Source organism: Mus caroli, unplaced genomic scaffold, assembly GCF_978045245.1.
Source record: "Mus caroli unplaced genomic scaffold, Mus_caroli_1 scaffold_13, whole genome shotgun sequence".
Classification (NCBI taxonomy): Eukaryota; Metazoa; Chordata; class Mammalia; order Rodentia; family Muridae; genus Mus; species Mus caroli.
In genome coordinates this window covers 45,565,777-45,593,231 of record NW_028227268.1, presented here as the reverse complement: position 1 = coordinate 45,593,231, position 27,455 = coordinate 45,565,777, and the positions used below count along the sequence as shown (strand labels likewise).

The following is a 27,455-nucleotide window of genomic DNA, read 5'->3' as shown; positions in this document are numbered from 1 at the left end:
TGAACCATTGTTGGGAATTGGGCTGCAGACTGTAAGTCATCAATAAATTTCTTTACTATCTAGAGACTATCCATAAGTTCTGTGACTCTAGAGAACCCTGACTAATACAATAGGGGAATCTTAAAAGTAGCCACACAGAAGGTCTGCACCCAGCATGGACTCTTCCATGGTTGCACTGCTGGAGTCTCCTCCCCTAGACCATCCCTGCTTACATTATTTACTCCAGCCCCTCTGGGATACCAGAATTGCAAACAACTGACTGGCAGGGGTGGCTAGATACTCAGGTGGGAGCCCCATCTTCCACGTCTCCTATGGGGGAACATCAATGAGCTCAGCTGTGAGGACCTTTTACAAGCAAAGATAGCTAATCTGAGAAAGTGGTGGCCCCAAAGTTACTATGAAGAACATTAATTGAGCTTTGGGGCCTCCTGCTTTCAATTCCCAAGTGCTGGGATTGGAGTTGTATGCCACCGCATCTGATTTTATGTTGTGCTGGGGGTCAGTCCCAGGGCTTTGTGCTTGCTCATCAACAACACTACCCACTGGGCTGCATCCCCAGGGCCAGATGCAACTCAGCAGTTGAGAACACTGGCTGCTCATCCAGAGGAAAAGAGGTCAATTCCTAGCACTTGAATGACTCGTGCACATTTGGCTGTGACTGGCTCTCTCAGGTACTCCCTTGTCCAGGATGCACAAACACACACTCAGGCAAAACTCTCATACACATAAAATAAAGATGACTCAAATATTACAAAGAAAAAGTGATCAAAATATAAAGTATCTGTTATTACTAAACCATAGTGAATTTAATTCCCATAACTACAATATAAACAGCCCCTCTGGCCGCCTCTCCCCAGCTGCCTGCACCATCCTCTGTTTTTACACGTTTGCTCTGAACCCACCCAGATATACGGCTATCAGTTTAATATCTCCAGGAACACTGTTGCTAGAAATGTTGCTGCAAATGCCCGAAAATGCTTCCCTCCAAATACGAAGTGGCCAAGAGTGGAAACGTTGGTCATGAGTTCATCCGAGACAAGATAGCTGGTAATGACACTGGCGTCTTATCAGGAAAGGGTACAGGCTGCCAATCTCCACTTATAAGACACTCAGGACACATCACAGTCTGTCACCTAATAAAGAAAGTAAAGTTTAATTTCCCAATTTTTATTAAAAATGGGGTAAGATATTTTCTTACCAAGATGAAATCTTACAACACAGCAGTAAAGTTTGCTGTAATAACAAGCTCTGAGCAAATATCCATTCTTTTGAAGTTACAAACTTGAGAAGTTTTTGTTAATAAAAATTGCTGTTTTCTTTATTCTGTGAACCATGGACAAACATTTCCTGTTCATTGAAATGATATTTATGGCCGGGTACATAATTATTCTCACAGCCCTCAAGGTGCTAAGGCAGGAATATCAGGGGTTCAAAGCCAGCCTGGGCTACGTAGCCAGTTCCAGGCTAGTCTCAGAAATTTATGGAGATACTGTTTCAACCAACTAACCAACCAACCAATCAACCAACCAGAAATATAAAAGTGACTTTTAAATTGTTAAGGAAAGAAGAGGTGAAGAAGAGATGGAGAAGTAGTGTTTGTATAACCTTTGAAAAAATTCTAAAAAAAATCCCCCCAAAACAAAAACCAGTTACAAGTCCAGTTCTTAAACTCTTTGTTGTTTGATACTCTAGATGTAAAGGCCGCCATTTCTCACTGCCCAGACCCCCAGTACTCTTTTATTATGCTATTTAAATGAATGAAAAGCAACTTCCCAAACAGCTATAATAGTCTCCTGTCATACAGAAAAGCTCAAACTAAAATACATTCTATTATGTATTCTGGTACTTTTGGTTATGGTCATCATTAATGCATGCTCTTTAGATAAAATTTCTCCCTTCGGTAGGTAGCACTTTTGGCTTTGGAGAGAGTAGTGGGTGGGTATCTGGGAGCAGAATATATCTATGGGGTACTCTTTGCAGTTGAAAAATATTTCATGGTTAACAGCATTGGACACAATCAACATGCCCCGATACAGTACCAGTCCTTAAAATTTCTCCCGGATTGATCTTTCTGAGGATATTGCATAAATAGAGGTGGCACTCTTCTTGGGCAATGGCGGAATAATGGAACTATCTTGTCGCATGTTTAGCTCTATGAGAGTCAGACAAATGTTTATCCAGTGATACAGAAGTTCAATGACAATGTTCCTGAATTCCCAGACTTCAGTCCGAGAATGAGCTGCGTGAAGAAAAGGAAAAGGTAGTTTAGATAATACTGTACTTTAATTATGAAGAGACACATGTAAATATGATTGAAACTCATTAGCTATGTTGTGAATCAAAATCACAGCAGTATCTTGTTTACACATTTAAATCTAAAAGGTAGATAAAATTTGATATTCTCATGTAATGGGATCATACATCATAATACTGAAAAAATATATATACACACACATATACACATATAATATGTAGAATCTTGTATATATTTTGGTATAACTCTTTTTTTTTTGAGGAGCGCGAGTATTTTTATTTCTTTAATTTAACCATGCAAAACGTGTTGACTTGACTGACTCATATTCGCATGTAACTTTTTTCTCATATCCGTCACTGAGGGTGAATACAGAGGAAGGACTGTAATCATCACATGAAGCTGACTGTATTATTTCCAAAGTTTATCCCAATCCATTTCTCCTTTTATACTCCAAAACATCTTCATTGTGTGTTCGGATGAGATAAATCCACATGAAAACCGAGGAGCCCACGGACAGCCCAACTGCCAACCAGTTAGGTTTGGCATTGACTGGCTCCCGGACATAGAACTTCGACCATGTTGAAGAGCAGCTCGGCAGCCGGGCGGGGGCCAGCAGCTGCAAAAAACCTGGGTATAACTCTTAAAGGTTTAAAAACCTGTAAGATATATTACTTCATAAAGATATAGTAAAAGGAAGCCAGGTGGTGGTGGCACATGCTTTTAATCCCAGCACTCAAGAGGCAGAGGCAGGCAGATCTCTGAGTTCAAGGCCAGCCTGGTCTGCAGGGCGAGTTCCAGAATGACCAGGGCCACACAGAGGAAACCCTATATCAAAAAACAAAAAGACAGGGCTGGACAGATGGCTCATCAGTTAAGAGCACTGACTGCTCTCCAAGAGGTAATGAGTTAGATTCTCAGCAACCACATGGTGGCTCACAACCACCTGTAATAGGATCCGATGTCCTCTTCTGGTATGTCTGAAGACAGACACAGTGTTCATATAATAAATAAATCTTTTAAAAGAAGACAAACAAGAGATACAGTAAAAGGAATGACTCAGGCATGAAAGTGATAAGCCCCAAATTCATGATCACATTAGGAGAAAAGAGAATGGGATCAGAGGTGTAGAAAATCTTGACTGCTCCTATTATAGTTTATATCTTAAAAGCAAAACAAAACAAAACATCAGACTCAGATGGGCATGGAGATACCCCTGTAATCCCAGCTCCTTGGCAGGCTGAAGCAAGAAGTTTGCTAGTTTGATGTTAGTCTAAGCTAGATAACAATTTTGAGCCAGCCTCAGCAACTCAGTGAGACCCTGATTGGCTGGAGATGTAGCTGAGTGGCAGCGTGCCTGCCTTGCACATACAAAACCCTAGGCCACTTTCCAGCGTTATAAAGCACAGTGAAATGGGCCTAACTCAAACAGGGCATGTTACGGTTGGGTATAGAATATTATTCTACAATGAATACACAGTACCTATTATTTATACTATGATATTTGAAATATTCTCTAGTTAAAAATTGTCCCCAGATATGTAGTTACTGCCAACTATTGAAAACTGTTAGATGCCATTCCTATAGACTCCCAGGAGCCAATGACTGATATTTAGATAGACTGGTCCAATGGAAGGAGCACCTTTGAGTCGAATAGGTCTGGGTTCTAATTTTGGCTCAAAATCTCAACTGATTTTGTGATCTTAAACAGATCATTTACTTGCTCTGAACCTGCCTATCTTTTTGTAAAATAGGGACAATACTGCAGGGTTATTATGAGAGCAAACGAGACAGTATGCAAGAGGGGCTGTCTCTTTCCTCCCAGCACGGAACGAGTTTTATTCATCACGTGGCTCCTAGTCTAACTCAGGGTTGATCCAGATAAAGATCTGCTGATTTGAGTTGAACAAACCATTATGTATACACATGAAACTGAGTGAGAGTTTTAAATATCCCTAAGAAGAGCTTAACCATAATCTCAACCATCTACTAGAATTTTAAAACAGAACACTTTTATTATGTTTTATTTACTGATGGGAGTGTAGTGTGTGTGAATATGTGCCGTAGCATGTGTGCGCAGATCAGAGAACACACTTGGAGGAGTTCTCACCCTCCAACATGTGGGCCCAGGGATCAAACTTGGGTTGTAAGGCTTGGCGACGTTGAGCCATCACACAGACCCCCAGACATATTTTACTTCCTGTCTCCTACCAATACAACAAGCAAGTTTCCCTGAACTGGGCTTGGCTTTAGCCTGGTTTTGAAGGCATCCCTGTGAGCTAAGGTGTAGCATATAACAGGAAAGGCTCATGCAATAAAAAAATAGTTACATCTCATTTTTTTATTTGAAGCTGACTTTAAAACATGTGGGTGCAATTATTTTTCTAACATTCTCTCTTTTTACACACACACACACACACACACACACACACACACACACACAGAGGCACTGTTTTTTCTCATTCAATTGTAAGTGTTCAATAAATGTTGAATTGAAACAACATTAAATTAAGGAATAATTTAATTTCTTTATTTCAAGTCCTAAAAGTTTTTCCAGATTACAGCTCAATAATATTAGTGACAATTATGAATAAAAACAAGAACAGATGTTAGTCATGAGAACACATTAGAAACATCTGATTCATCTCACTTCATGGGTAACTCTAGACCAATAAAAATACCTACTTAAAACACAGAGGGCACGTTTGTCACCATTGATCCCTCTTTGTGCTAATTAGCTTCCTGGAAGTTTTACAAAGAAATATTACAGGTTTCCAAAGATTACTCTAATTATGTTAATGTTCCTGTGTTATACATCTAAATTAAATAAACGCAAAGTTCGCCCCAGGACACTCCTAGTACCCGTCCCAACTAATTTTCTGAGATAAAACAGCTCCCCACAGATTGTTCTGTGGGTCCCAAATCTTCAGAGAGTGCTCTGTTCCATCAATGAATGTTGGTGCTCTTGGCTGAACACCCCAGTATGGAGACCGCTATTTATACCAGTCACCATCTCCTTGGTGACTGAAGGACATGAGGGTGGAGAGAAGGGTCGTTCTCTCTCAAGTCCCCTGTTGCCCATTTCCTGTTTTATTGTTGTTACCAGGGACAAAAGCTCCGAACTGCCCGGGAAGTAGTTTCTGTTTCCCCTTTCCTTTCCAGAGACGGATGTATTTACAGGGGCTTCTAAAGAGCCCTCTAAGGAAGCCTCCGCTACCGTCTCGGGAACATTACTATTGGCTGCTACTGCCCTCTTGCGGTAGACAGGTGACTGACCGTCCCGACACCCCCCCCCCCTTCCCCGCCCAACACACACACACACACACACACACACACACACACACACACACACACACACACACACACACCAGCAATTCTCAAGAGTCTGTCTACTTTTCTTTCTTTCTTCCAAGATTCTATGAAGTTATGACCATTTTGACTTGCCTTAGCAATGCTTACAGCAAGTTTTAGGTACATTTAAGCTATAAGGATTTCAGAGTAAGCCACCGACCGAATAACCTTCAGGGGTGTATTCAGTAAGCTTTTAATAGGGTATTTTTAGGTCCCACTTTAATCAAACTTTGAATAACACAGGGAATTCATTATGCTGGAAATATTGGACTATAAAAAGCATGTTTTTAAATTAAACCTCAATTTGTAGATCTCTGCTTTGACACTGGATTAATTAAGCTAAATCCTCCGGGAAGCATAGACAATTAATAAAAACAGGCAGAGCAAAAAGACTGAAGTATTTAACTTCAAGTTCAAAAAGCCAAAGTGCTTCCTTCCAGCCAACTAACCAAGGTCAGCAGTGTCTCTTGAAAGATTTTCTCTCCGATCCGCTGTGTTAGCTTTAACTCTCTACTTCAAATGCTAGACACCCCTAAATCATTTTAAAACACAGTTAGCATTACTACTGGACACAGTAAGCTGAAGGTCAGCCCAGGAGTGCACATCTGGAAGGAGATATGCGTGTAAGTTCCAGCTAGGTTTTTACATAGGCAAGGGAACTCTGTGGTGATAGTTGGGGTCTTAGTCCCTGCTGAAATGAATGTCACCCCAAAGGCACCGTCAGGCCCCTCCCAGTCCTATCAGGAAAGGATCTGTGTTGTTTTGAGTTACTCCAGCTGAGTGGAAGCTTGTTCCAGGATGAATCCCGAGTTCTTGCAGCACACAGCCCTGCCACTCCCACTGTGAGCACGATTGCTGTACATCAGCACACACTCTGGACTTCTCACAACGCAGCCATAAATCAAATGTGTGAGTTTACATAGTTCATGGCTTGGTGAAGCCACCTCCAGACTTTTGGTGGCTGTCAAACCTGCTGCTATGCTCCCTCGGTGCTAAGACATTCCAAGAACTGTCTCCACTCCTCTTCCCCCTTTGCAAATCACCGATTGGCCAACAAATCTCCACCTAGAGCTTTCTCCAAAATTCCCATTTCTTTTTCTAGCGACTTACTCAGTTCTCTGCTTGGATATTCAATATGCACTTCTACCTCAGCTTGCCAAAGTATGAACTCTCTTTTTTTTTTTTTTTTTTTTTTTTTTTTGGTTTTTTGAGACAGGGTTTCTCTGTGTAGCCCTGGCTGTCCTGGAACTCACTCTGTAGACCAGGCTGGCCTCGAACTCAGAAATCCGCCTGCCTCTGCCTCCCGAGTGCTGGGATTAAAGGCGTGAGCCACCAACGCCCGGCTGTGAACTCTTTTTTAAAAAAGATTTATTTATTTATTTAATGTATATGAGTACACTGTAGTTGTCTTCAGACACACCAGAAGAGGGCATCAGATCCCATTACAGATGGTTGTAAACCACCATGTGGTTGGTGGGAATTGAACTCAGGACCTCTGGAAGAGCAGTCAGTGCTCTTAACCACTGAGCCATTTCTCCAGCCCCAAAGTGTGAACTCTTTAAAAAGTATTTATATTGATTTATTTGTGTGTGTATGCACGTGTGTGTGTGCGTGTGTGCATGTGTGTGCGTGCGTGTGTGTGTGTGTGCGTGCTGTGCACATGCCTGTGTGTGTGTGTGTGTGTGCTGTGCACATGCCTGTGTGTGTGCACGTGAGTGCCCACAGAGGTCAGAAGGTGGCATTGGATGCTTTGGAAAAGGAGTTACAGGTGGCTGTGAGCCACCATGCGGGTGCTGGGAACAGAACTCCAGTGCTCTCAGCAAGCAAGAGCAGCTGAGCCAACGAATGTGAACTCTTCATCTTCCCCCACCAGAACCCCTACCCTACAGCATCCTCCAGTTTTACTAATGGCCTCTCCATTCCTCCAAACCATAGCGTCAACCTTGGCTCATGTTTTATTCACATTTTGCACCCAAGCTGTGGAGTTATGTTCTGGTTCTCAACAAAATCTGTACTAATATGCGCTACGACCGGACTGCGTTTCACCATTTCTGTTGGCACCACTCCCACCTCAATTCCTGCAGCAACCGGCAGCCCCGCTGACTGGTCGCTGACTATCCCCCTACCCCTCCCCTACCACAAAGCCTTTCTAACAGAGGTCTTATTTTCTCCTCCCCCACTCCTGTCCCTCTTTTCTTCTTTCAACCCTGGCTATCCTGAAACTCACTCTGTAGACCAGGCTGGCCTGGCATTCACAGCGATCTGCTTCCCAAGTGCTGGAATTAAAAGTCGACATTACCCTGCCCAGTTCCTTATATTTCCTTATTTTATTTTTTAGGTGGAGTCTTGCCATGTAACTCGGGTTGACTTTTGAACTCATACTCCTTCAGCCTTAGCCTTCGAGCGCTCGGAGTGGGAGCCACTATCCTGGCCATCAGAGTGACTCTTTGAAAGCATACGCCGAGTCATGAAATTCTCAAGCTTATCCTTTTTTCTCACAGTCTGTTACGATGGTGTGAGGCTCTGACTGATTTGGCCCACTGCCCCACCCATCACCCGCTGACCTCACCTTCCACGTGCCTCTAGTTCTCTTGCTCTGTTCCTGACGCAGTGTCCTCCCTGTTTCACCAAGCCGAGTATTCCTGCCTTAGAAGGCCTTTGCTTTGGTTCCTTGCCCTGCTTGAAGTACTCGCCACAGACGGATCCATATAGCTGAGTTCCTTGCTTAAATCTTACCGCGTGACAAGGTCTCTCAACTATCTATTTATATTTGAACTGCTTCACACAAGACCTTAGGTGAGATCCACCACATCACCTAAGAGAAAATAAAACTCCATCCTACACTCTTTCCCTGTCTCCCACCAACGCCACCCAATCACCTTACCCTGCTTACTTATTTTATCACGAATTTATAAAACAGTTTTATTATTTTTTAATGTACATCTGGTATTTGGTCTACACATGTGTCTACGTGAGGGAGTCAGATCCACTCGAACTTGAGTCAGACAATGGTGAGCTGCCATGTGGGTGCTGGGAATTGAACCCAGGTCCTCTGGAAGACCAGTCAGCGCTCTTTGTTATGTTTACTGTCCTGTGTGAGTAAGTGTATGTGAGATGTATGTATGTGTGATTGTGTGTGTGTCTGTGTGAGCATAGTGCTCTGCCACTGGCTCCATCCCAGCCCTGCCTTGTTTATTCTCTGCTTTCCTCTGTTTTTGTCTTAGATAGGCTCTCACTGTAGCTCAGGTAGAGATGATTCTCCTGATAGCACGCAAGAGCCACCTTGGACTTGTGAGCTTCCTGAGAGCAGGGACTTTAGTCAGCTTTATTCTCTGTTGGTCCCCAAAGTCCTAAGACAGAGCCTGGCACAGAGTCAACATTCCTTTAAAGTGGTTGAGTGGAGGATGAAGGAATAAAGTTTGAGGAGCAGACAGAGATGAAGTGGTGGCAATGCTAACAGGAGAAAAGAGGATAAGCCAGCAATGGAGGAGGCTTACACCTGCCTATCCCAGCAGCCTCACTGGATTCAGAAAGGTGTCCAGATGCATTTAGGAAAGAGTGAGAGGCCTAGTAATGCTCCTGCCCCTGCAGCGCTGGGTGATTTCCTCTCTCATTTCATCTCAGGATAACATCTCGGGAGTTTTGGGAGTGGGGGCTGAGAGTGCAGTTCCCCAGAACATGGCAGGGCACTTGGGAGATGTTCTAAATATGGAGGCCTGCAGACTTCCCCCTCAGGCCCTAGGATTTGGGAAGAGAGGCTGTTTCCTGTCCAGACAGTAAGGGGAGAATCCTGTCCCACCGGAAGCCAACGGTCTGAGATAAAGAACTTAGAGAAGCGTGCACACAGGAAGTCACTTCCCTCTTAAAACCAGCAAATCTTCACGTGGTGATGCAGGGATTCAAACACCAAAGGAGAAAGAGAGGACACTGCAATACGCAATCATCAGTGCCCTGGGAGACCGGAGATGAAATGTGAACAGAGGTACAGGGGCTCTCAGAGGGCAAACGCTCGCCCACACCGCCCCAATCCACAGCTTAGCAGGTAAGAACTTAAAAAACAGAATTTTAGAAAAAAAAAAGAAAAGGAAAAGCAGCACAAAGGGCGGGGGATGGGAGAGAAACCAGGACGCCTGTTTACCTATTTGCAGACACGGCTTTGTGCAAGCCAGCTCTACAACGTAAGCTGTACTCTACCCACTAAAAATAGCACTTTGGAGATCGATTCTAGGAGACCCAATGTCTGAATAAAGTGTCACAAAGAAGGAACAGAAGAAAGGGAGAGGAGGGTCACCATCAGCCTCCAGGTCACCTGTGCTGGATACATGCACAGCCTACAGCTGGCTGAGCAGAGACGAGGGTTGTGAAGAAAAAGATGCCCCCTTCCAAGCAGACGTAGCATCAAGTCAAGGCACAGCGCTCAGTCAGTGGAATCGGGTTAGAGAGTGAGCTGACATTTGCCCACTCACTGGGGGGGGGGGGCTTTGTGCAGTGCACAACTTGCACAGCTGTAATAGCACCCTTGATGCTATGTATGTAGGTATCCAGGAGGTGAGGACCTAGATTTCACAACTGAAGAGACCCAGCAAGAACCCAGACCAATGGGTGGAAACAGCCATGCCAAGACTTCTCACCACAAAATCTCACAGCTTGGGGGCATAAAGGAATGAGGAGAAGCAAAACATGGGTGACATCTGCAAACTCAGAAAACAAGGAAGGCTTCCCACATCTCAATAGCAGCCTTGCAAGTCAAAAGGCCATAGAGACACAAAAGTTACACAGAAGAGCTGCCATTGACCTAACCACTTCACCCCTAAGGTCTGAGCCCAAGAGAACAGAATACGCATCTTCTTAAACAAAACAAAAGAAAACAAAACAAACAAACAAAAACCCATCACCACCGCCAACAAAACAACTGTAAACAAAACAGTCCTGGCAATACAATCCCAAGAGTCAAAAAACAAAGATACCAGGGGCCCATGATCCAATACGTGGATAAGTGAGCTATAGCATATCCACGTATAGATAACTCAGGAATAAACAACTACCATTCACCAAAATGTAGACGAACCCTGCAAACACTAGGATGAGCAAACAAGACACCACCGATTGCATAATCCCATTTATACCAAAAGTCCGGACAGGCAAATCCAAACAGACAGAAAGCAGATACACGGTTGCTGGGGAACAGAGTGAGAGAAGAGGGAGCCAGCACTAATGGGCTACAGCTTACTTTTGAAAATGTCATAAAATTAGATAGTGTTGATGACTGGTGTATTATCCAAACAGAGCAGTTCAGAACGCAAGTGTATGTGACGTGATCTATGCTTCTCTTGCTTTCTTTCGAGACAGGCTTTCACAGGCTGGCTTGAACTTGTTATGTACTCAAGGATGGCCTCTTAAGCCTCTCAAGCTCTTAAGTGAGCTTAAGACCTCTCAGCCTCTATCTCCCAAGTGCTGGCGTTGCAGGTTGGGGCCTCCATGCCTCCTTTTCTGTGGGATCGGGCATTGATCCCTCAGCCATGCATATGTGTGGCATGGACTCTAACAAAACGACCTACGTCCCAAGCTTGGAACCTCATGTTTTTTTTAAATGAGGTATCTCATTAAAAAACAAAAAAAACAAAAAACCACACACACACACACACAAAAAAAAAACCAGATAATGAATGAATCAATGTGTCTCTGGTTAAAGAGTTTCCCCCAATCTGGTGACAGAGAGAGAGGAAGTCAAATAGAACCTCCCGAGTCCCCAAAACTCCTAAAAGTCTTCAAAACGATCGTCCCCAGCAAAGTTCATATCAAGTACGAGTGATGAAGTGAAACGTTTTTCAGACATAAAATGAAAAAGTACTCGTCCTCAGAAAACCACGGCTGGAGGAGGGCACAGGGGTCAAGGGCTTGCTTAGCTAAGTGTGGGACCCTCCGTCCTAGACCCAGCACTTAAGGAAAAGCCAGGAGAAAGGTAACTGCTATTGGGTAAGGACGACCAGTGAGAGACTTTGGAGCCGTCAGTCCTGAATGGGACACTGTCATCGAACTCCTCCCCTCAAGGCTTAAGGTCTGTGTGGAAGAGGAGACAGACAGACTGACTGTAAGAGCCAGAGGTGGGGGATGAAGCCAAGGAACAGCGTCTTCTAGACCTGACAAGGTTGCTGCACGTATGAACTCACAGAGACTGTGACACGTTCAAGCTAGACAAAATCCCAGCACAGAGAAGGGGAAGTGGACCCAAAGTTCCATCCCTAACCAAGAAGCTATTTGGAGATGGTTCCTGCTGGGAAAGGGTCACTCAGTTTTCCCCGGTGGGGTGTCTATCAACCACACTCCAGATCCTATGCTCTTCCCGGCATGTCCAATCTCTGAGAGAACCTGCCGATATTGCCGGTGCCATCTCATACTGATCGGGCTTCCTGAATAAGAGATTTTTTTTTTTTTAAGCTGCAGGAAGGCCACACAAACTTTGTATAATAGATCGCCCCTGCCACAAGGGTCCTCTCCTGACACAAACAGAAAGATGCGCCCAAAGAATGCTTTCTCTTTTCTCAAGAATGGAACTTAGAATTTCTTGATAGAATTTTATCTAAATGAGAGGGGACTGATATATCCCGGTGACCTAATAGCTTTGTTGGTTGCTACAGAGACTGATAACACTAAAAGGTTGCTAGTTTCAAAAGGGAAACCTGCCAATTGTTGGTTTCTGGCTGCGTCCCGCTCTATAACTTGCAGTTCTGATTTCTGCCACACGAGGGCACTATCGGAAAGCAGAACGCAGTATTTCCGTGGTCAAGGATGCTGAAGGAAAGGCTAGAGTTCAAAGACTGGGCGAGTGGTGGAAATTTGCATGTGTTCTGAGCAGAGCAGGTGGCTCTAACAGGCAAATTTGAGGCAGAGTCTAAAGAGATTCCTTTGAGCCACAGGAGCCTTTAGCCGCTCCCCAGATTGGGGGATGGGCACACACCTGCAGGGTGTCAAATGGCAAGGCCTGTCCCTTATGCTTATTCCTTATGTCAGAGGGACTGGATTGAAGATCGGTGGGTGCCTATGTCCTTGTCCAAGAAGGGGAACATCACTCAGGAACACAAGGAATCCTGGCATTAAGCTCTAGGTGGAGGGGCTGGCAAGTTGGCGGGATCAAAGAGGAACGAGGTCACAGGGAGAATACCGATTAGACAAACTGGTCTGCTGGAGTTCATTATAGCTGTTAGTTCTCCCCCAAAGGAGGAACCAGAGACTAGAGGTGGGGGTAGGGCCAGGGAGACTGAGTAAGTATATGAAAGTATACACTGAGCAGGTCTTACTGATACAGGTCTGTAACCCTAGCCACTTGGAAGCCCAAGGCAGGAGGATCACAAGTTCAAGGCCTGCCTAAGCAATTGAGTGAGACTCTTTCAAAATAAAAAGTAAACAGAGCATAGGAGGTCTAACTTGGTGGTAGAGTGCTTGCCGAGCAACTTTTCTGTAACACACACACACACACACACACACACACAGCAAACAGTAAACACTATCCAGTTGTTTTTATTGCTGATTGCTGATGTTACTTGTTCCCTTCAACGATCGATCCTTAGAAGTCAGATCTGTGTGGTACCTGTGAATGTAGAGGCTACCATGACTGAGCTCAGAGACATGAGCTGTTGCTCATATAGAATTCCAAATAGGAATTTTAAACCGGATTCACATTACTCATGGTGCACACTAATTCTCTGGGAGCTCCAGGCACTCTTAGGCTTCTGGGAGTGCCTCACTGTCTTAGCACCATCCCAGTGGCATCACCACACCACAAGCTCAGTGCTCTGCCACCCATGTCTACAGCCTGCGGGGCGAAGCTCCCATCCCTGCCATTGCTTTTATCTTTTCCTTGTCTCTGGGGTCTCTCAGTTCTGAGCTTCACAACCTAATATATGTACCACAGAAGCCCAGAAAGCCTCTGACTTGGTGGAGGAGAGAGAGAGAGAGAGAGAGAGAGAGAGAGAGAGAGAGAGAGAGAGAGAGAGCCGGAAGAAACCTGCATCTGTCCTCAGGGTGCTTAGCTCCAGGCTTGGTCTCCCAGCCCTACCCCAATCTCCAATTTTTCCTTCGGAGAGAACTAACAGAGCCACTTCACTGTTGATGATAATAATTTTTTTTGTTTTTGTTTTTTAATGTTTTTTGTTTTGTTTTTCGAGACAGGGTTTCTCTGTATAGCCTTGGCTGTCCTGGAACTCACTCTGTAGACCAGGCTGGCCTCAAATTTAGAAATCCACCTGCCTCTGCCTCCCGAGTGCTGGGATCAAAGGCGTTCGCCACCATGCCCGGCTTGATAATAGTGTTTTTGTTTGCTTTCTTTTGGAGACTGAGTCTCACATGCAGCACTGGCCTTGGGCTTGCAGATCCTTTTGATCCCGCCTTTCACACCAGGTCAGTGATCAGTTCTTCCTAAGCTGCAAAGTGGAGCAAGCAGTTTTTATTGAGTTCACTTGCACGCCTGGCCTGAGGCATCCGGTGGAGGACGCCACGCCAGAGCAGGACTTTGCCTGTTGTGTGTGTATTTGCTTTTAGGTGTGGCCGATTCTCTGGCAAGTTCCATGTTACCTCCAACCCAAGAGCCTCCTGGCTCTGCACTCTTGCCAACTCTCCTCTGAAGGGGGCCACACTACCAGCCTTTACACACTAATGATCTTTTAACAGGTCTTTATTGGAGCCAAAAATAGAAGACTGTTCTATTGTTCACTGCTCAGTTCTTACTGGAGCTCCCTCTGTTTGCTTTGAGATGAAGGTCTTGCAATGTCACCCTGGCTGGCCCTGAACTTCTGCACTGAAGAGATCCTCCTGACTCAGTTTCCTTAGTAGTGAGAGCTATTAAAAAAGCTTTGAGTGAGTACGAGCAGGCACACCTGTGAATTCTTATGTGTGGCATGGACACTTCGGGGAATAGAGCAAATTGTAGATTGTATCTTTTCTTTTAGAAACTCAAGAACATTTTTACTTTGATGTAAATGCAATTCAAGAACCATCTTGGTTTTGTTGTTGTTGTTTGGTTATTTTTTGTTTGTTTTTTCTATAATGGAAATCTCTCACAGACTTTTGCTTTTAGTATATATTTACATTATCAGGCAGTTCCTTACCTTGGATATAGCTTGTAATGAGCTCTACGTTAACCTCCACGTTGCTAGCGGTCGGATCAAGCACACAAATCTCCTCCACTAAGTACTTGTTAATATGCTGTGAACAACGAACAAAAGCAAAGCTCTGTGATCACTCAGTAGAAACGCAGTGCCCGGCTCACCAGCGTGCACAGCCCCAGACAGGTAAATCCTCAACAGGCAAATCTCTGGGGTCAGATGTCAGGATCACGGACAGCTTTGGGTCTTATGGTTTGGGGTCTAGAGGGGTCATGAGAAAGGATAAAAGATGGGCTTTTAAGATGTCGATGTGCATGCACACTTGAGAGCTCGGGTGTGGGTTCTGAGGATGCTCCTTGCTAGCTGCAGATTCTTGCAGCCGCACACCTGCGAGCTCCACTGTTAAAATTTGCCCGCTAGAAATCACCCCCAAACTCACAAACTTCCATTTTTCCCACTCTTCCAAGTCGCTTAAAGAGTCTTTCTCCCGCTGAGAGAACAGAATAACTCCTTTCAGGACGTCGTGCACCAGGGCCACATTGGCTTCCACCTCCTGGGGAGTGATGTCCTGAAGGACCGAGTCGACATGATATTTGTGCTCATAGAGAAGCAGCGACACAAAGTCCATGGAGTCGAGGAGGCGGAGGCATTCCTGCAGCTCCTGCAGCATGGTTCGGAAGAAAAGGATCCCTGCCCGCTTCACCTCTCCTGCCGATTCCATCTCTGGAATTACACACATTCTAATTATGAACATAACATGCACAGTGTTCGGAGCATGTTATAATAAACCATTTTTCTCAGGCAAAAGAAAACCATGTCCCGTGATTTTAAGCAACTTTAGTTTCTCTGATCATGAAAAAAGAAATAGCAAAATAGAATTATATCTGACATACTATTTAGGGATAAAAACGGAAAAAACAAACAAACAAACACACCCAAATCTGAGTTTTATAATTAAGGCTTAGGCTGAAGGCTTCCTCCATTATATATATATATATATATATAAAATGGTGTCAAATTGTGGGGGAAAAAACAGGTGCAAAGCTCAGCTTTTTACCATCTGCTGTTTATTAAACCTCACTTTGCACACCTGTGAAATGGGCTATCCATTGCCCTCATGTATTTCCCAGCAGATGGGCCATCTTGCCTCTTACTGGAAGGCCTAACTAAGATGATGACATGAGTCCTTGTCCTTTGCTGGGTCACAGAACAGACATACTCACATGGCTAAGACTGCACAAGGGGATTCTCCGCACATGGAAAGATCGACATTCTGAAATGATTAGTTGGAAAATATACCCTGACACCATATTCACAATACCTAAAACCATAGTTTTCTCGATTTCTCCAGAGAATTCGCCCAGTATTTCATAGGAGACGTTTTGGATCATCTTCACCATTTTCTGTAGATCTTTATACTCTTGGTACAGCAGCATCCTGCTCCGGCCAATGTTAACATCGAGGACGCCCATGGCCTCTTTGGTTCTCTGGCGAAGTGGAATGGCAATGTGGGTTTCTCCACCGGAAGAAGCCAAAATAACTTCTGAAGTGTCTGTGCATTTAAAGAGGAAGTCCCTGAAACCAAAACCAAATAAGCATAGGTCTCTTACAGACTGGCCTTCTCACGGCATTCCAACTCCAAATATCCTTAATTACCCTCTTCCGCTCGTCTTGCCCCGATCACCTGTCATGGTCCTCTCATCTCCCCGGTACGTACTAAGTTCACATGACTGTCCTTTGGCTCACCCTCAGGTGGGTACGGAGCTGGTTGAGCAGCTCTTCAGCAGAGCGCCTTCCCTGACGGGCTCACTAAAGATAGCAGTCCCAGGTTGCCCTGTACCGTGAGGCTCTGCCTCCCTGTCTAACATGGCCTAGTTACACTTATCTGAAAGGTGGTGGTTTATTTTATTTTATTTTTTTAAAGCAGAGCCTGGAGCAAGGGTACTTATGAGTCACTTATGAGGAAGTGCTCCTTGGAGAAGTCCGTGAGGGACTGAGGAAGCAGCATCCTGTCTGCCCAGCCTAGTCCCAAGGAGATGTGGGATGTCAATTATACCAGAGTAAGTCTTATTCCAAGGCAAGGGAGGGCGTTTGCATCCCAGCGCCTACCTGCTTCAATGAGAGATTAATTAAAAAAAAAATAGCGCCCCTTATCCTGTTTGTGCTGGTGATGGGAAGGGCACGTGCATTCTAATGTTCATAGAACTGTGAGCAAAGCAAGTGTTGTTCGGTAAATGTAAACAATAATAAATGAGCTACTAGAATGAGTGCGTGTAGCAATCAGGGCAGAAGTGTCTTCACATCCATGAGCGTACCAGTCAGATGAACCAGATGTGCCTCATACCTAAAGATGCATGCGTTCCTCGTGATGGTCGGGGGATCTGTGTGGATTTCTGCTAGACCGAGACAATCTGTAACCATCATATTGCGCAAAACATAGTCTTCCTGAAAAACAGGAAGAGATCTCGTTGGAAAGCAGTAATCAGACCTTTTGGGGATCCATAGAGAAAAATCAGGGAAATTTAAATGAATTTTAGCTTTTTTTTTGGTAAAGATTTATTTTATTTAGATGAGTACACTGTAGCTGTCTTCAGACACATCAGAAGAGGGCATCAAACTCCATTACAGATGGTTGTGAGCCACCATGTGGTTGCTGGGAGTTGAACTCAGGACCTTTGGAAGAGCAGTCAGCGCTCTTAACCGCTGAACCATCTCTCCAGCCTGAATTTTGGCTTTAAGGACATTGATATTGTATATATTCTGGGTCATTAAAAGAACCATATCCCCAAAGTGAAAGTGTTTTTCAAAGGAATAACATTATTTTAATATATAGGTTTGTTTTTGTCTTGAGATAGGGTTTTACTATGTACCCCTGGAACTATGCTGGCCTGGAACTCCCTATGTAAATCAGACTGGCCTCAGACTCATAAAGATCACCCACCTCTGCCTGCTGAGTACAGAGTTTAAAAGCATGTGCTACCACAGCTAGCTAAGCTATGTGCTTGCTGTAGGCCTGCTATGGTAGCACATGCCTGTAAAACCAGTGCTTGGGAGGTGGTGGCGGAAGGATCATGAATTTAAGACTATATAGTGAAATTCAAGCCAGCCTAGGGAAGATACCATCTCAATTAACAACAACAAAAAACACTTAGAAAATATATAAGAGCCTATGAAAAATAAGTATAATAAACATTTTTCAATGAAGTCATTTTCTCTACTACTTTATTACAACTATTCTTTTTCTTTTTTTAAAGATAGTACTTTAAAAAAATTATTTAATTTATGCATGAGTGCTCTATCTGCATGTACACCTGCTTGTCAGAACAGGGCACCAGTCTCCACCATAGATGGTCATGAGCCACCATGTGGTTGCTGAGACTTGAACTCAGGACCAGGTGAGATGCCGGGTCCACACAGGACCTGTCCTAAGTGGCAAGGGGCAAAGGGGGGGGGCTTCTCTCCTTTGCCCACACCACCCTGTGGCAGACAAGGGGCAGGGCCAGCTCTCCTGAGTGCTCAAACCCTTGGGGCCAGCTCCCCCACTCCCCCACCATCAGGGTCAGCTCTGTTGTGCTGCATAGGTGAGGGGTGGGGCTAGCTAAGCATTGTGCCTCCTGCACAAACCAAGGACATCTGAACGGCCTTTGGTGGTAACATGGGGCTGGGACATCAACACAGACCTAGGCTGCTGTAGGACCCAGGCATGGTCCCCTGGCAGCAACCCGGGCCCAGATGTCTCCATGGCCTCAGGTGGCAGTGTAGGCCACTCAGATCAGCATGTCCCTGTAGCAATATGGCTCTTAGCTATCCACATGGTCTCCAGTGGCAGCCCAGACCACGGACATCTGGTTGGCCTTTGGTGGCAACTCCAGCCACAGATATCGATACAGACCCACGGCTGCAGCAGGACCACAGACCCCCAAAATGGCCCTTGGTGGCAGCTCCTGGACCAGGACCTCATCATGGCCTCCTTATATCTGCCTACCCATCACTGCCTTTGAGTCTCCAGATCCACCTTTCTACTCTTGGACTTGCTTTCTCTTTCATCTCTTCACGGCTTTTCCCATCTTTTTGTCACACATTTGTCTGTGTGTGCGGTGGCATTGGAGGCAGGCACTTGTGTGTCTTTCTTCTGGCTGCCACTGGGGCCAGTGTAGCTGGGGCGGGGAAGCTTGCCTGTCTGTTTTAGCTAGTCCGCCATATGCAGGCTGGCTTGGGGCAGGCGCCAACACTACTACTACTACTACTTCTTCTTCTTCTTCTTCTTCTTCTTCTTCTTCTTCTTCTTCTTCTTCTTCTTCTTCTTCTTCTTCTTCTTCTTCGGGGGTGGGGTTTTTGGAGACAGGGTTTCTCTGTGTAGCCCTGGCTATCCTGGAACTCACTTTGTAGACCAGGCTGGCCTCGAACTCAGAAATCCGCCTGCCTCTGCCTCCAGAGTGCTGGGATCAAAGGCATGCGCCACCTCCCCCACCCGGCTAACACTTACTTCTTGATAAGCTTTGCTTCCTGTGGGTTTTAGGACCCTGCTCTCCCCCTTATCCTCCTAGCGCTGACATTCCTTTTTCACTCTCTTTGCTTCATCTCTATTTCCCTGACTTCTGATTAGTTTTCAGCCTCTCCGGCACATCTTTGTAACGTGTATTCATGTAAGTTGCAACACACTGAGTGTAGGAGGCTACATAAAAATTTATATCATTAAAGGTTTCTGGATGTGCGAGGACCAACAATTAATTCAAAATCAAAATGAACTGAGATGTTTGCTGCAGCCCTTGCCGGTGTTGCGTCATGTGACACACGCATCATGCCCCAAGTCACCAATGAGCTGCCGAACCACCCCAGCTCAGGTTCAAGACTGCCGTGCTAATACTCTGTTCTTACAGAAACATGCGGGGGTGGGGTGGGGCGGGGGCGGGACGACGACAAAGACTTATTTATTCACTTCTCCCTCCTCTCCCCTCAGTCCCCCTCCCCACCTTCCCAACCTCCTCTTCTCCAGATCCACATCTCTTGTTTCCCCTTAGAAAAGGGAAGTCCTCCCAAGGATATCAACCAACCAAGGCATATCTAGTTGCAATAAGACTAGATACCTCCCCTCGTATTAAGGCTGGAACAGGTAACCCAGGAGGAGGAAAAGGGTCTCAAAAGCAGGCAAAATAATCAGAGACAGCCCCTGCTCCCACTGTTAGGAGTCCCAAAGGAAGACCAAGGTAAACAACCATAACTTATGTACAGAGGGCCCAGGACAGACCCATGCAGGCTCCTGATTATCGGCTCAGTCTCTGTGAGCTCCTATGAGCCCAAGTTAGTTGATTCTGTGGGTTTTCTCGTGGAAACCTTGACTGACCCCTCTGGCGCCTACAAGTTTTCCTCCCTTCTGTGGAATTTCCTGAGCTCCACCTAATGTTTGGCTGTGGGTCTCTGCATCTGTTTCCATCAGTTGCTGGGTGAAGCCTCTCTGATGACAATTGGGCTAGGCTCCAATCTATGAGCACAGCAAAATATCATTACCCATTATTTCACTGGCTTTTTTTCCCCCTTGCCAGTTATGTTTGGTTCTATTCTAGGTCTCTGGGCTACCCAGCCTCTGGTTCCTGGCTCTCCTGGCAGTGTTGGAGTAAGCTTTCTCTCCTGGCATGGGTCTCACACAAATTCTGTGCCACCTTTATCCCCAGCACAACTTATAGATAGGAAGGACAAATTGTAGATCGATGGTTTTGTGGCTGGGTTGGTGTCCCAGTCCCTTCACTGGAAGCCTTGGCTGGTTACAGAAGATGCTCGGTTCAGGCTCTGTCTCCCCATTGCTAGGAGTCTTAGAGAGGGTCATCCTCACAGATCCCATCACACTAGGTTCCTACCTCACCCCCAAAGTGCTCCCCAATTCTAGTCGCCTCTCTCAGTACTTTCTCTCTTCATCCTCTCCTGCCCCCGACTCGATCCCTCCTCTTTCTCCTCCAGAGGGAGATTCATGTGTTCCCACCTGAGTTCTCCTTATTGCTTAGCCTCTCTGGGTCTGTGGATTGCAGCATGATTATCCTTTCCTTTACAGCTAGTATCCATTTAATTGTTGACCTTAGTGCCTGAGCTATTGATGCTCTGTTCAGGAAGTTATCTCCTGCGTCGATGCAGTCACGGCTGTTTCCCACTTTCTCTCCTATCAGTTTCAGAGTATCTGATTTTACAGATCCATTTGGGCTTGGATTTTCTGCACAGGTATATGTGCATTTTTCTACATGCAGACATTCAGTTAGACCAGCACCATTTGTTGAAGATCCTTTCTTTTTTCCATTGTGTATTTCTGGCTTATTTATCAAAAAGTCGGGTGTCCATAGGCGTGGAGATTTACATTCTGGGTTTTTTTTTTTATTCTATTCCATTGATCAACCTGTCTTATTTTTCAAAGGTTTGTGGTGGAATTCTCTGCTTTTTTTTTTTAAAGATTTATTTATTTTATATTGTGAGTACACTGTTTCTGTCTTCAGACACAACAGAAGAGGGTACCGGATCCCATTACAGATGGTTGTGAGCCACCATGGTTGCTGGGAATTGAACTCAGGACCTCTGGAAGAGCAGTCAGTGCTCTTAACCGCTGAACCGTCTCTCCAGCCCTCAACCTGTCTTTTTATGCCAATACCATGCAGTTTTCATTTCTATAGCTCTCTAGTACAGCTGAAATCAGGGGTGGTGCTATCCCTGGAAGTTCTTTTACTGTAGAGGACTGAAACAAAGACTTTTACTATTTTTCCACCATTATTCCTTAGCATGTAAGGATCAAATTAGTATATCTTTGGAAAATATTGTATTAGAATATTTGATTTTAAAAATTGCTCACTTGAGTTTCATAAAAAATTGTTAAATTAATTTTGATTTGGGACTAGGACACAGTTCCTGACATACTTCTGCCGTTTGTACTATGGATCTATGTAAAGTTGTGTTCTTAGACTGGTGATTATAAAAACAGCTCATCAACCCACCATGAAAACTGTTAGAGATATACTTTGTGGCATAGCATCAAATGTTCAGCCAAGCTTTTAATCCATATCATTGGTTTCCAAACTTTCTTTTTTATCTTTCGTAATTTTACATAAAATTATATATATATATATTTTTTCAAAAATAAATTCATGATTTACGATGACTAAATTTTGGATTTGTAAACCTATTTTTTAATACTTTCTGGGTTGTGTAAAAATTTCTTGGGCAGAAAGGAGGTTGCAAATAAAAAATATGTAAGAAGCCACAACCCTTTTGTGGATGGAATGACTCTTTCACAGGGGGTCTCCTAAACCCATCAGAAAACAGGATATATTTACATTACGAGTCATAACAGTTTCAAAATTACAGTTATGAAGTAGCAACAAAAATAATTTTATGGGTGAGGGTCCCCACAACACGAGGAACCATAGTAAAGAGTCGCAGCCTCAGTAAGGTTGCGAGCCACTGCCCTAGGGGAAGTTGGTGGGCACTGCCGTGCTGAAGCCGGAAGCCATGGCCACGGTGTGAAGCCACGGTGTGAAGTTCTGCGAGGCCTTCTGGTCTCCCTTGACAGAGCCTTTGACAAATCTGAAAAGCGTTTTTCAGATTATGTTTGAAATCAAAACTAAGTCATGTAAGGAACACAGAGGCAGGGATAAGATACTGACAACTGGTGGGGGGCAAGGCTTTATCACATCAGCAGGATCATCGTTTAAACATCCAGCTTATGCATCTGACTGCTCATTCAATATTTCCACCTAGATGTCTACGAGACATTTCAAATTACATTTAAAACCCCGTTGGAGCCAGGCAGTGGTGGCTCACACCTTTAATCCTAGAACTCTGGAGACAAGTGAATTTCTGAGCGTAAGGCTAGTTTGGGCTACAATGCACGTTCTAGAACAGCCAGGGCACAGAGAAACAAAACAAACAAACAAACAAACAAATAACCACTACTGCCACCACAAAACCCACCACTACCACCAAAAAATGAAAACCAACCAACCAAACAAAAACCCTCTGGGGTGTGTGTGTGTGTGGGGGGGGAGGTGGCTAGATGTCCCAGTGAATAAAGGAACTTGACACCTGCTGCTATGCCTGATGACCAGAGTTTGGCCCCCAGGACCCACATGGGTAGAAGAGAACCAATTTCTGAAAGCTGTTGCAGTCTCTCCTGGCTGTGCCATCGCTTCGACCTTGGCTGTGGAGAAGACTGTCATTCCCTTAACCTTTCAGCATGAATGTCCCTGAGCAGATGGATCCTGGCCTTGTTCTGTCTATGTTGTCAAGAGACTAAAGTCAAACACTGGAAAGCCTTGATCCTTGTTGACTGACTTGGGCTATTTTGGCCATTTGCCATAGTTGTTACCTTCAGATCCCACTTTGGCCTCACTGGGGCGTAGCCTGTCGGACGGAGTAGATTACTAGGTCTGAGGACAATTGAAACCTCCTATTCCCGTTCTTAATCTATGCCAAGGGATGATGCAGAGACAAGAGGGCTCAACATCTCTATCAAACATCAACAGTTCTCTGTATATGTTTGTCTCCTCTCTAATCCCAAGGCTCATCAGCATCAGCATGACCAAGCCACTGAGAGAGAAAATGGGCCTGCCTGCCTTCCTTCCTTCCTTCTTCATCTGTTTTTGTTTTTTGGGGTTTTTTTGGTCTTGGTTTCTGAAGTTCTGGGACTTCGAGCATGAATGACCTTATCCGGCCTTATTTACCTTTAAAGAAGACAAAGCGAACATGGAGCAAGTATCCATTATACAGACGGGAGCCTTTAACATTATTCTTTTTTTTTTATTGCTATGAAGTAATTGTATCTTAACACAGCAGCTGAGCCACTTCCTGCGACTCTCAGATGACTCTGGCATGTGCTACCTCTTTGGCCAAAGGATGTATCCCAGGATGAATCAGAACAAGTTTTCTTTCATAGGTTTCAGAATTGGGACTTAAGATAAAATTATAATTCGTGTATATGTATGTGTGCCTGCTTATCTATACGTGTACTTCATGTGGGCAGTGCCCATAGAAGACAATGGAGGGCACTGGAACCCCGGGAACTGGAGTTTCAGGCAGCTGGGAACCATCTGGTGTGGGTGCTGGGGACTGAATGTGGGTCCTCTGCAAGAGCAACCAATGCACTTAACCTCTGAGTAACTTCTCCAACCTCCCAAATTGGAATTCATTCTATCTATCTATCTATCTATCTATCTATCTATCTATCTATCTATCTATCTATCTATCATCTATCTAATATATCCAAGCGTATGTTTGAATGAGTTCACATGCATCATGTGCAGGCAGCAGCCTGTAAAGGTCAGAAGAGAGCATTGTATCTCCTGGAACTGGAATGGCAAGTGGTTGTGAGTCACAATGTGGTTTCTGGGAATTGAACCTGGATCCTTCGCAAGAGCAGCTAGTGTTGGTAACTGCTGAGCCATGTCTCCATCCCCACCCTCTAAACACTGGAGCTCTTAAACTCGATTGTTTTCTAAGTATCTCGCTTGCTTGGGGGAGAAAGCCCATCTTCAGAAGATCCTGGATTTGTTCAGCTACATCCTCACCCACTCACTGTCTTCCTCACCTACACGTGTGTCTGCAGGTGTGTCTGCCACATTCAGGGAGGTCAGAAGACAACTCTCGGTAGATGATTCCCTCCTCGTGGAATCTGAGGATCAAGGTCATCAGACCTGCAAAGAAAGTGTCTCTATCCACTGAGCCATCTCCCTGGCTGACCATTGTTTTTTCTTCATTTTGCACAGATGATATTCCTTTTTGCCCAAGGCAGTTTTTAATAGATACTTGTTTTGAGTTGGGATCATAATTTTATTTACTTATTTCTTTTGGCGTGTGCGCACGCGTGCGTGTGTGCGTGTGTGTGTGTGTGTGTGTGTGTGTGTGTGTGTGCGTGCGCGCGCGTGTGTGGTTCTGGGATCAAACCCAGAGCCTTGAGCATGCTAGCAAGTGATCTGCCACTGAGCCGCATCCTCAATACTATGACTCTTAAATATTAACAGGACATTAATATTTAATAACTGTATAGTGTTGAAAAGGTGTAACATGGCCCCTCTTTACCTACCTGTTCTGAGCTAGGTTCGATGAAGCATGTAGTGATGGTGGTGATGCCAGATGTGACACTGAAGAGCCACCGGATGCCAGTCATCACGGAGTGCAGCACGTGTTCCCTGCTGTGGACGTGGTGGTAAGCCGTGCTGAAGGCATTGGCGACCCCCTGAGAAGACCGACAATTCCATTTGCATATTTTTGTCAATTACACAGTGGTCATCAATGATCGCCTCTTAAATTTATGATGGACAAGTTAGTTAAAATCAGTTCTCCAAGAGGTGATCTTTGAGAGTCTGCTATGCAAGAAGGATCACAAGACACCAAAAGTGTAAATAGAGGCCTACATATTTTCTTATGCTTTATGATATGTGCCGTCAGAAGAAGATAAACTTAGAAAGGAAAAATAAATCCTTCAAAAGCCAAGATTCTAGTCACGAATGCTATGAATTGCCCTTATTTGATATCAATATTATTATTATTTGTTGAGACAGGTTCTCATTATGTGTTCCAGGCCTGCCCAGCCTGGAACTTACTATGTAGACCAGACCAGAGATTCACCTGTGTCTCCCAAGTCCTGGAATTAACCTGGCTCTCAATATTAATTTTTTTGGTATTATCCATGAACTTTACCCTCAGGTCAACCAAACAGAACGTGTTTGGTTTCAAGACCTACGAATGCCAGTTACACAGTCTTCCTATAAGCATGGGACTCTTCCACAGAGAGGAGATACATGGAAAGCCATAGATCCCAACTGTGGCCTTCTCAAAAAACTCTAAGAAGCACAAATTCTTCAAAATCTCTCTCTCTCTCTCTCTCTCTCTCTCTCTCTCTCTCTCTCTCTCTCTCTCTCACACACACACACACACACACACACACACACAGAGAAAGAGAGAGAGAGAGAGAGAGAGAGAGATTAAGATTGGGATTCAGGTCATGGAAGGGTAACCCAGGTTTGTAATTTCCAGGGCTAGAGAGCTAATTTATCATCATTTGGCCGTGCTCATGGATGAGACTCTAAGCAGTTAGTTTACTGCCAGCTCTATACCATTTGTTTTCTCATACCTTTGTCCATATTAAACATGAGAATGAATCTTACCAAACAAGATGATCGGAGAAGAACCCACCCCTGTCCTTAGCTGTCTAGCCATAAGGTAAAGGGCAGGACAAGCATAATGGTGAACACACACAAAGAACAAGGGCTTACAGGGACAAAGACATTGGCGTAGTGAGCTCCTGACTGCCCCAGGCCACAGACCCTGGGCTCCACAGGCTTTAAATATATCTGCATGGCAACTTCCATCCATAACATTAGATCAAAATGTTCTAGCTATTTCTCAGTCTGAAATGTGCCTGTCATTTTCATGGTCTAATTTGAAAACATGAATTCTCAAGAAATATTCGGGCTTCTTCATTTTCCTCAGAAATGATAACACTAAGATCAAGAGGATGCAAACATATTTAGCATCCCTTGTGGAAAGAACAAAGAGATCGATAGTGAACATTGTTAATAAAAAAAAATGTCCCTTTGTTCCAGCTTCATTTTTGTTGCTGTGAAAAAAAAAATACCCTGACACAGAACAATTCAGTGAAGACAGGGTTAACTCTGGTCTGCCGTGCAGTATTTCAGGCAAGTCAGGCAGGAACATGCAGAGTTGAGAGAAGAGAGAGTAAACTTGCAGATCTCTCCTTGCTGACTGCTGAGCTTAGCTAGCATCTTCTTCCTCACTTACACTCTGCAGCAGCCCCTGCCTTTGAAGGTGCTGTCCACAAACCACCATCTTTGGAATAGTGTCGCCCACAATAGGCTTGGCCTTTCTACATCAATTAACAATCAAGCTAGCCCCCTACAGCCATATCCACGGGCCAGCCTAGTCTATATAATTCCTCATTAAGAGTCTCTGCCCAGGTTATTTTAACTTGTGACAAGTTACCAGTATAAACTAGCCAGCACACCCTTTACAGGGCCATTCCTATTTTGAGGGTCTCAGTGGTTTGGTCATTAGTTCTGTTACAAAGCATCAGTTTCTATTCCAGGCTTAGTGCTGAGGCACATATAAGCAACATTCCAGAGAGGCTCAGGCATGCATGTGTATCCCAGTCTTTCTACAAAAGATAAGGAACATGTCAAAGGCTGGTACATACAAGAAACAGAGCAAACACGGTGAGACTGTCCACCTGTAGTGTCTTTACTCTCCTCTGCTTCCAGGGTTGACTTTGAAAACATACAGAGAAGCTATTGACCAATATGCTGGTAGACTTCTAGCTTACCTGATAGAATTTGATCTCATGAGGTAAGAAGATGTTTATTTCATGAGGATCTCGAAGCGTGTCAACTGCCAGGACCCCAAAGATCCTCATGTATGCATCCTGAAGAGGCAAAGCCAGGAACGACCCGTTATGCTCGTTCTTACTTCGGAAACTGTTCCAGAAGAAGATATTTCCATGGTGCTGAACTTGGGGGACATGGATTGGCTTTCCTTCATCCACTACTGTAAAGCTGTTGAAAAGGGACACAAGGATAGGGGACAGTCACAGGCTTTAGACTAAGCCATAGAGAAAACAAACTCTAGTTTTCTATGGTTCTAAGCATTATATGTAGGAGAGGTGGGTCACCTGTTAAAGGGTCTGACTTGAAAAGATTTAAAAAATAATCTTAGGACTTGAAGTGTAGTTCAAAGGTGGAGTGATTTTCTGGCATGTGTGAGACAAT

At 44.6% G+C, this 27,455-nt stretch overlaps 1 protein-coding gene across 1 annotated transcript in view; it reads right to left on the bottom strand.

Annotated features, from left to right (window-relative positions):
• Window positions 1–832: 832 nt before the first annotated feature.
• Window positions 833–27,455, bottom strand: part of Efcab5 (EF-hand calcium binding domain 5) — a 111,367-nt gene continuing 84,744 nt past the window's right edge. The window contains exons 17-24 of the mRNA XM_021178008.2: window positions 27,014–27,242; window positions 24,758–24,910; window positions 17,048–17,148; window positions 16,025–16,278; window positions 15,143–15,426; window positions 14,707–14,803; window positions 2,040–2,239; window positions 833–1,133 (exon numbers count right to left, since the gene is read on the bottom strand). Of these exons, the coding sequence (XP_021033667.2) occupies window positions 2,046–2,239; window positions 14,707–14,803; window positions 15,143–15,426; window positions 16,025–16,278; window positions 17,048–17,148; window positions 24,758–24,910; window positions 27,014–27,242 (1,312 nt within the window). The 3' untranslated portion in view covers window positions 833–1,133; window positions 2,040–2,045. The remainder of the gene's footprint in view (window positions 1,134–2,039; window positions 2,240–14,706; window positions 14,804–15,142; window positions 15,427–16,024; window positions 16,279–17,047; window positions 17,149–24,757; window positions 24,911–27,013; window positions 27,243–27,455) is intronic.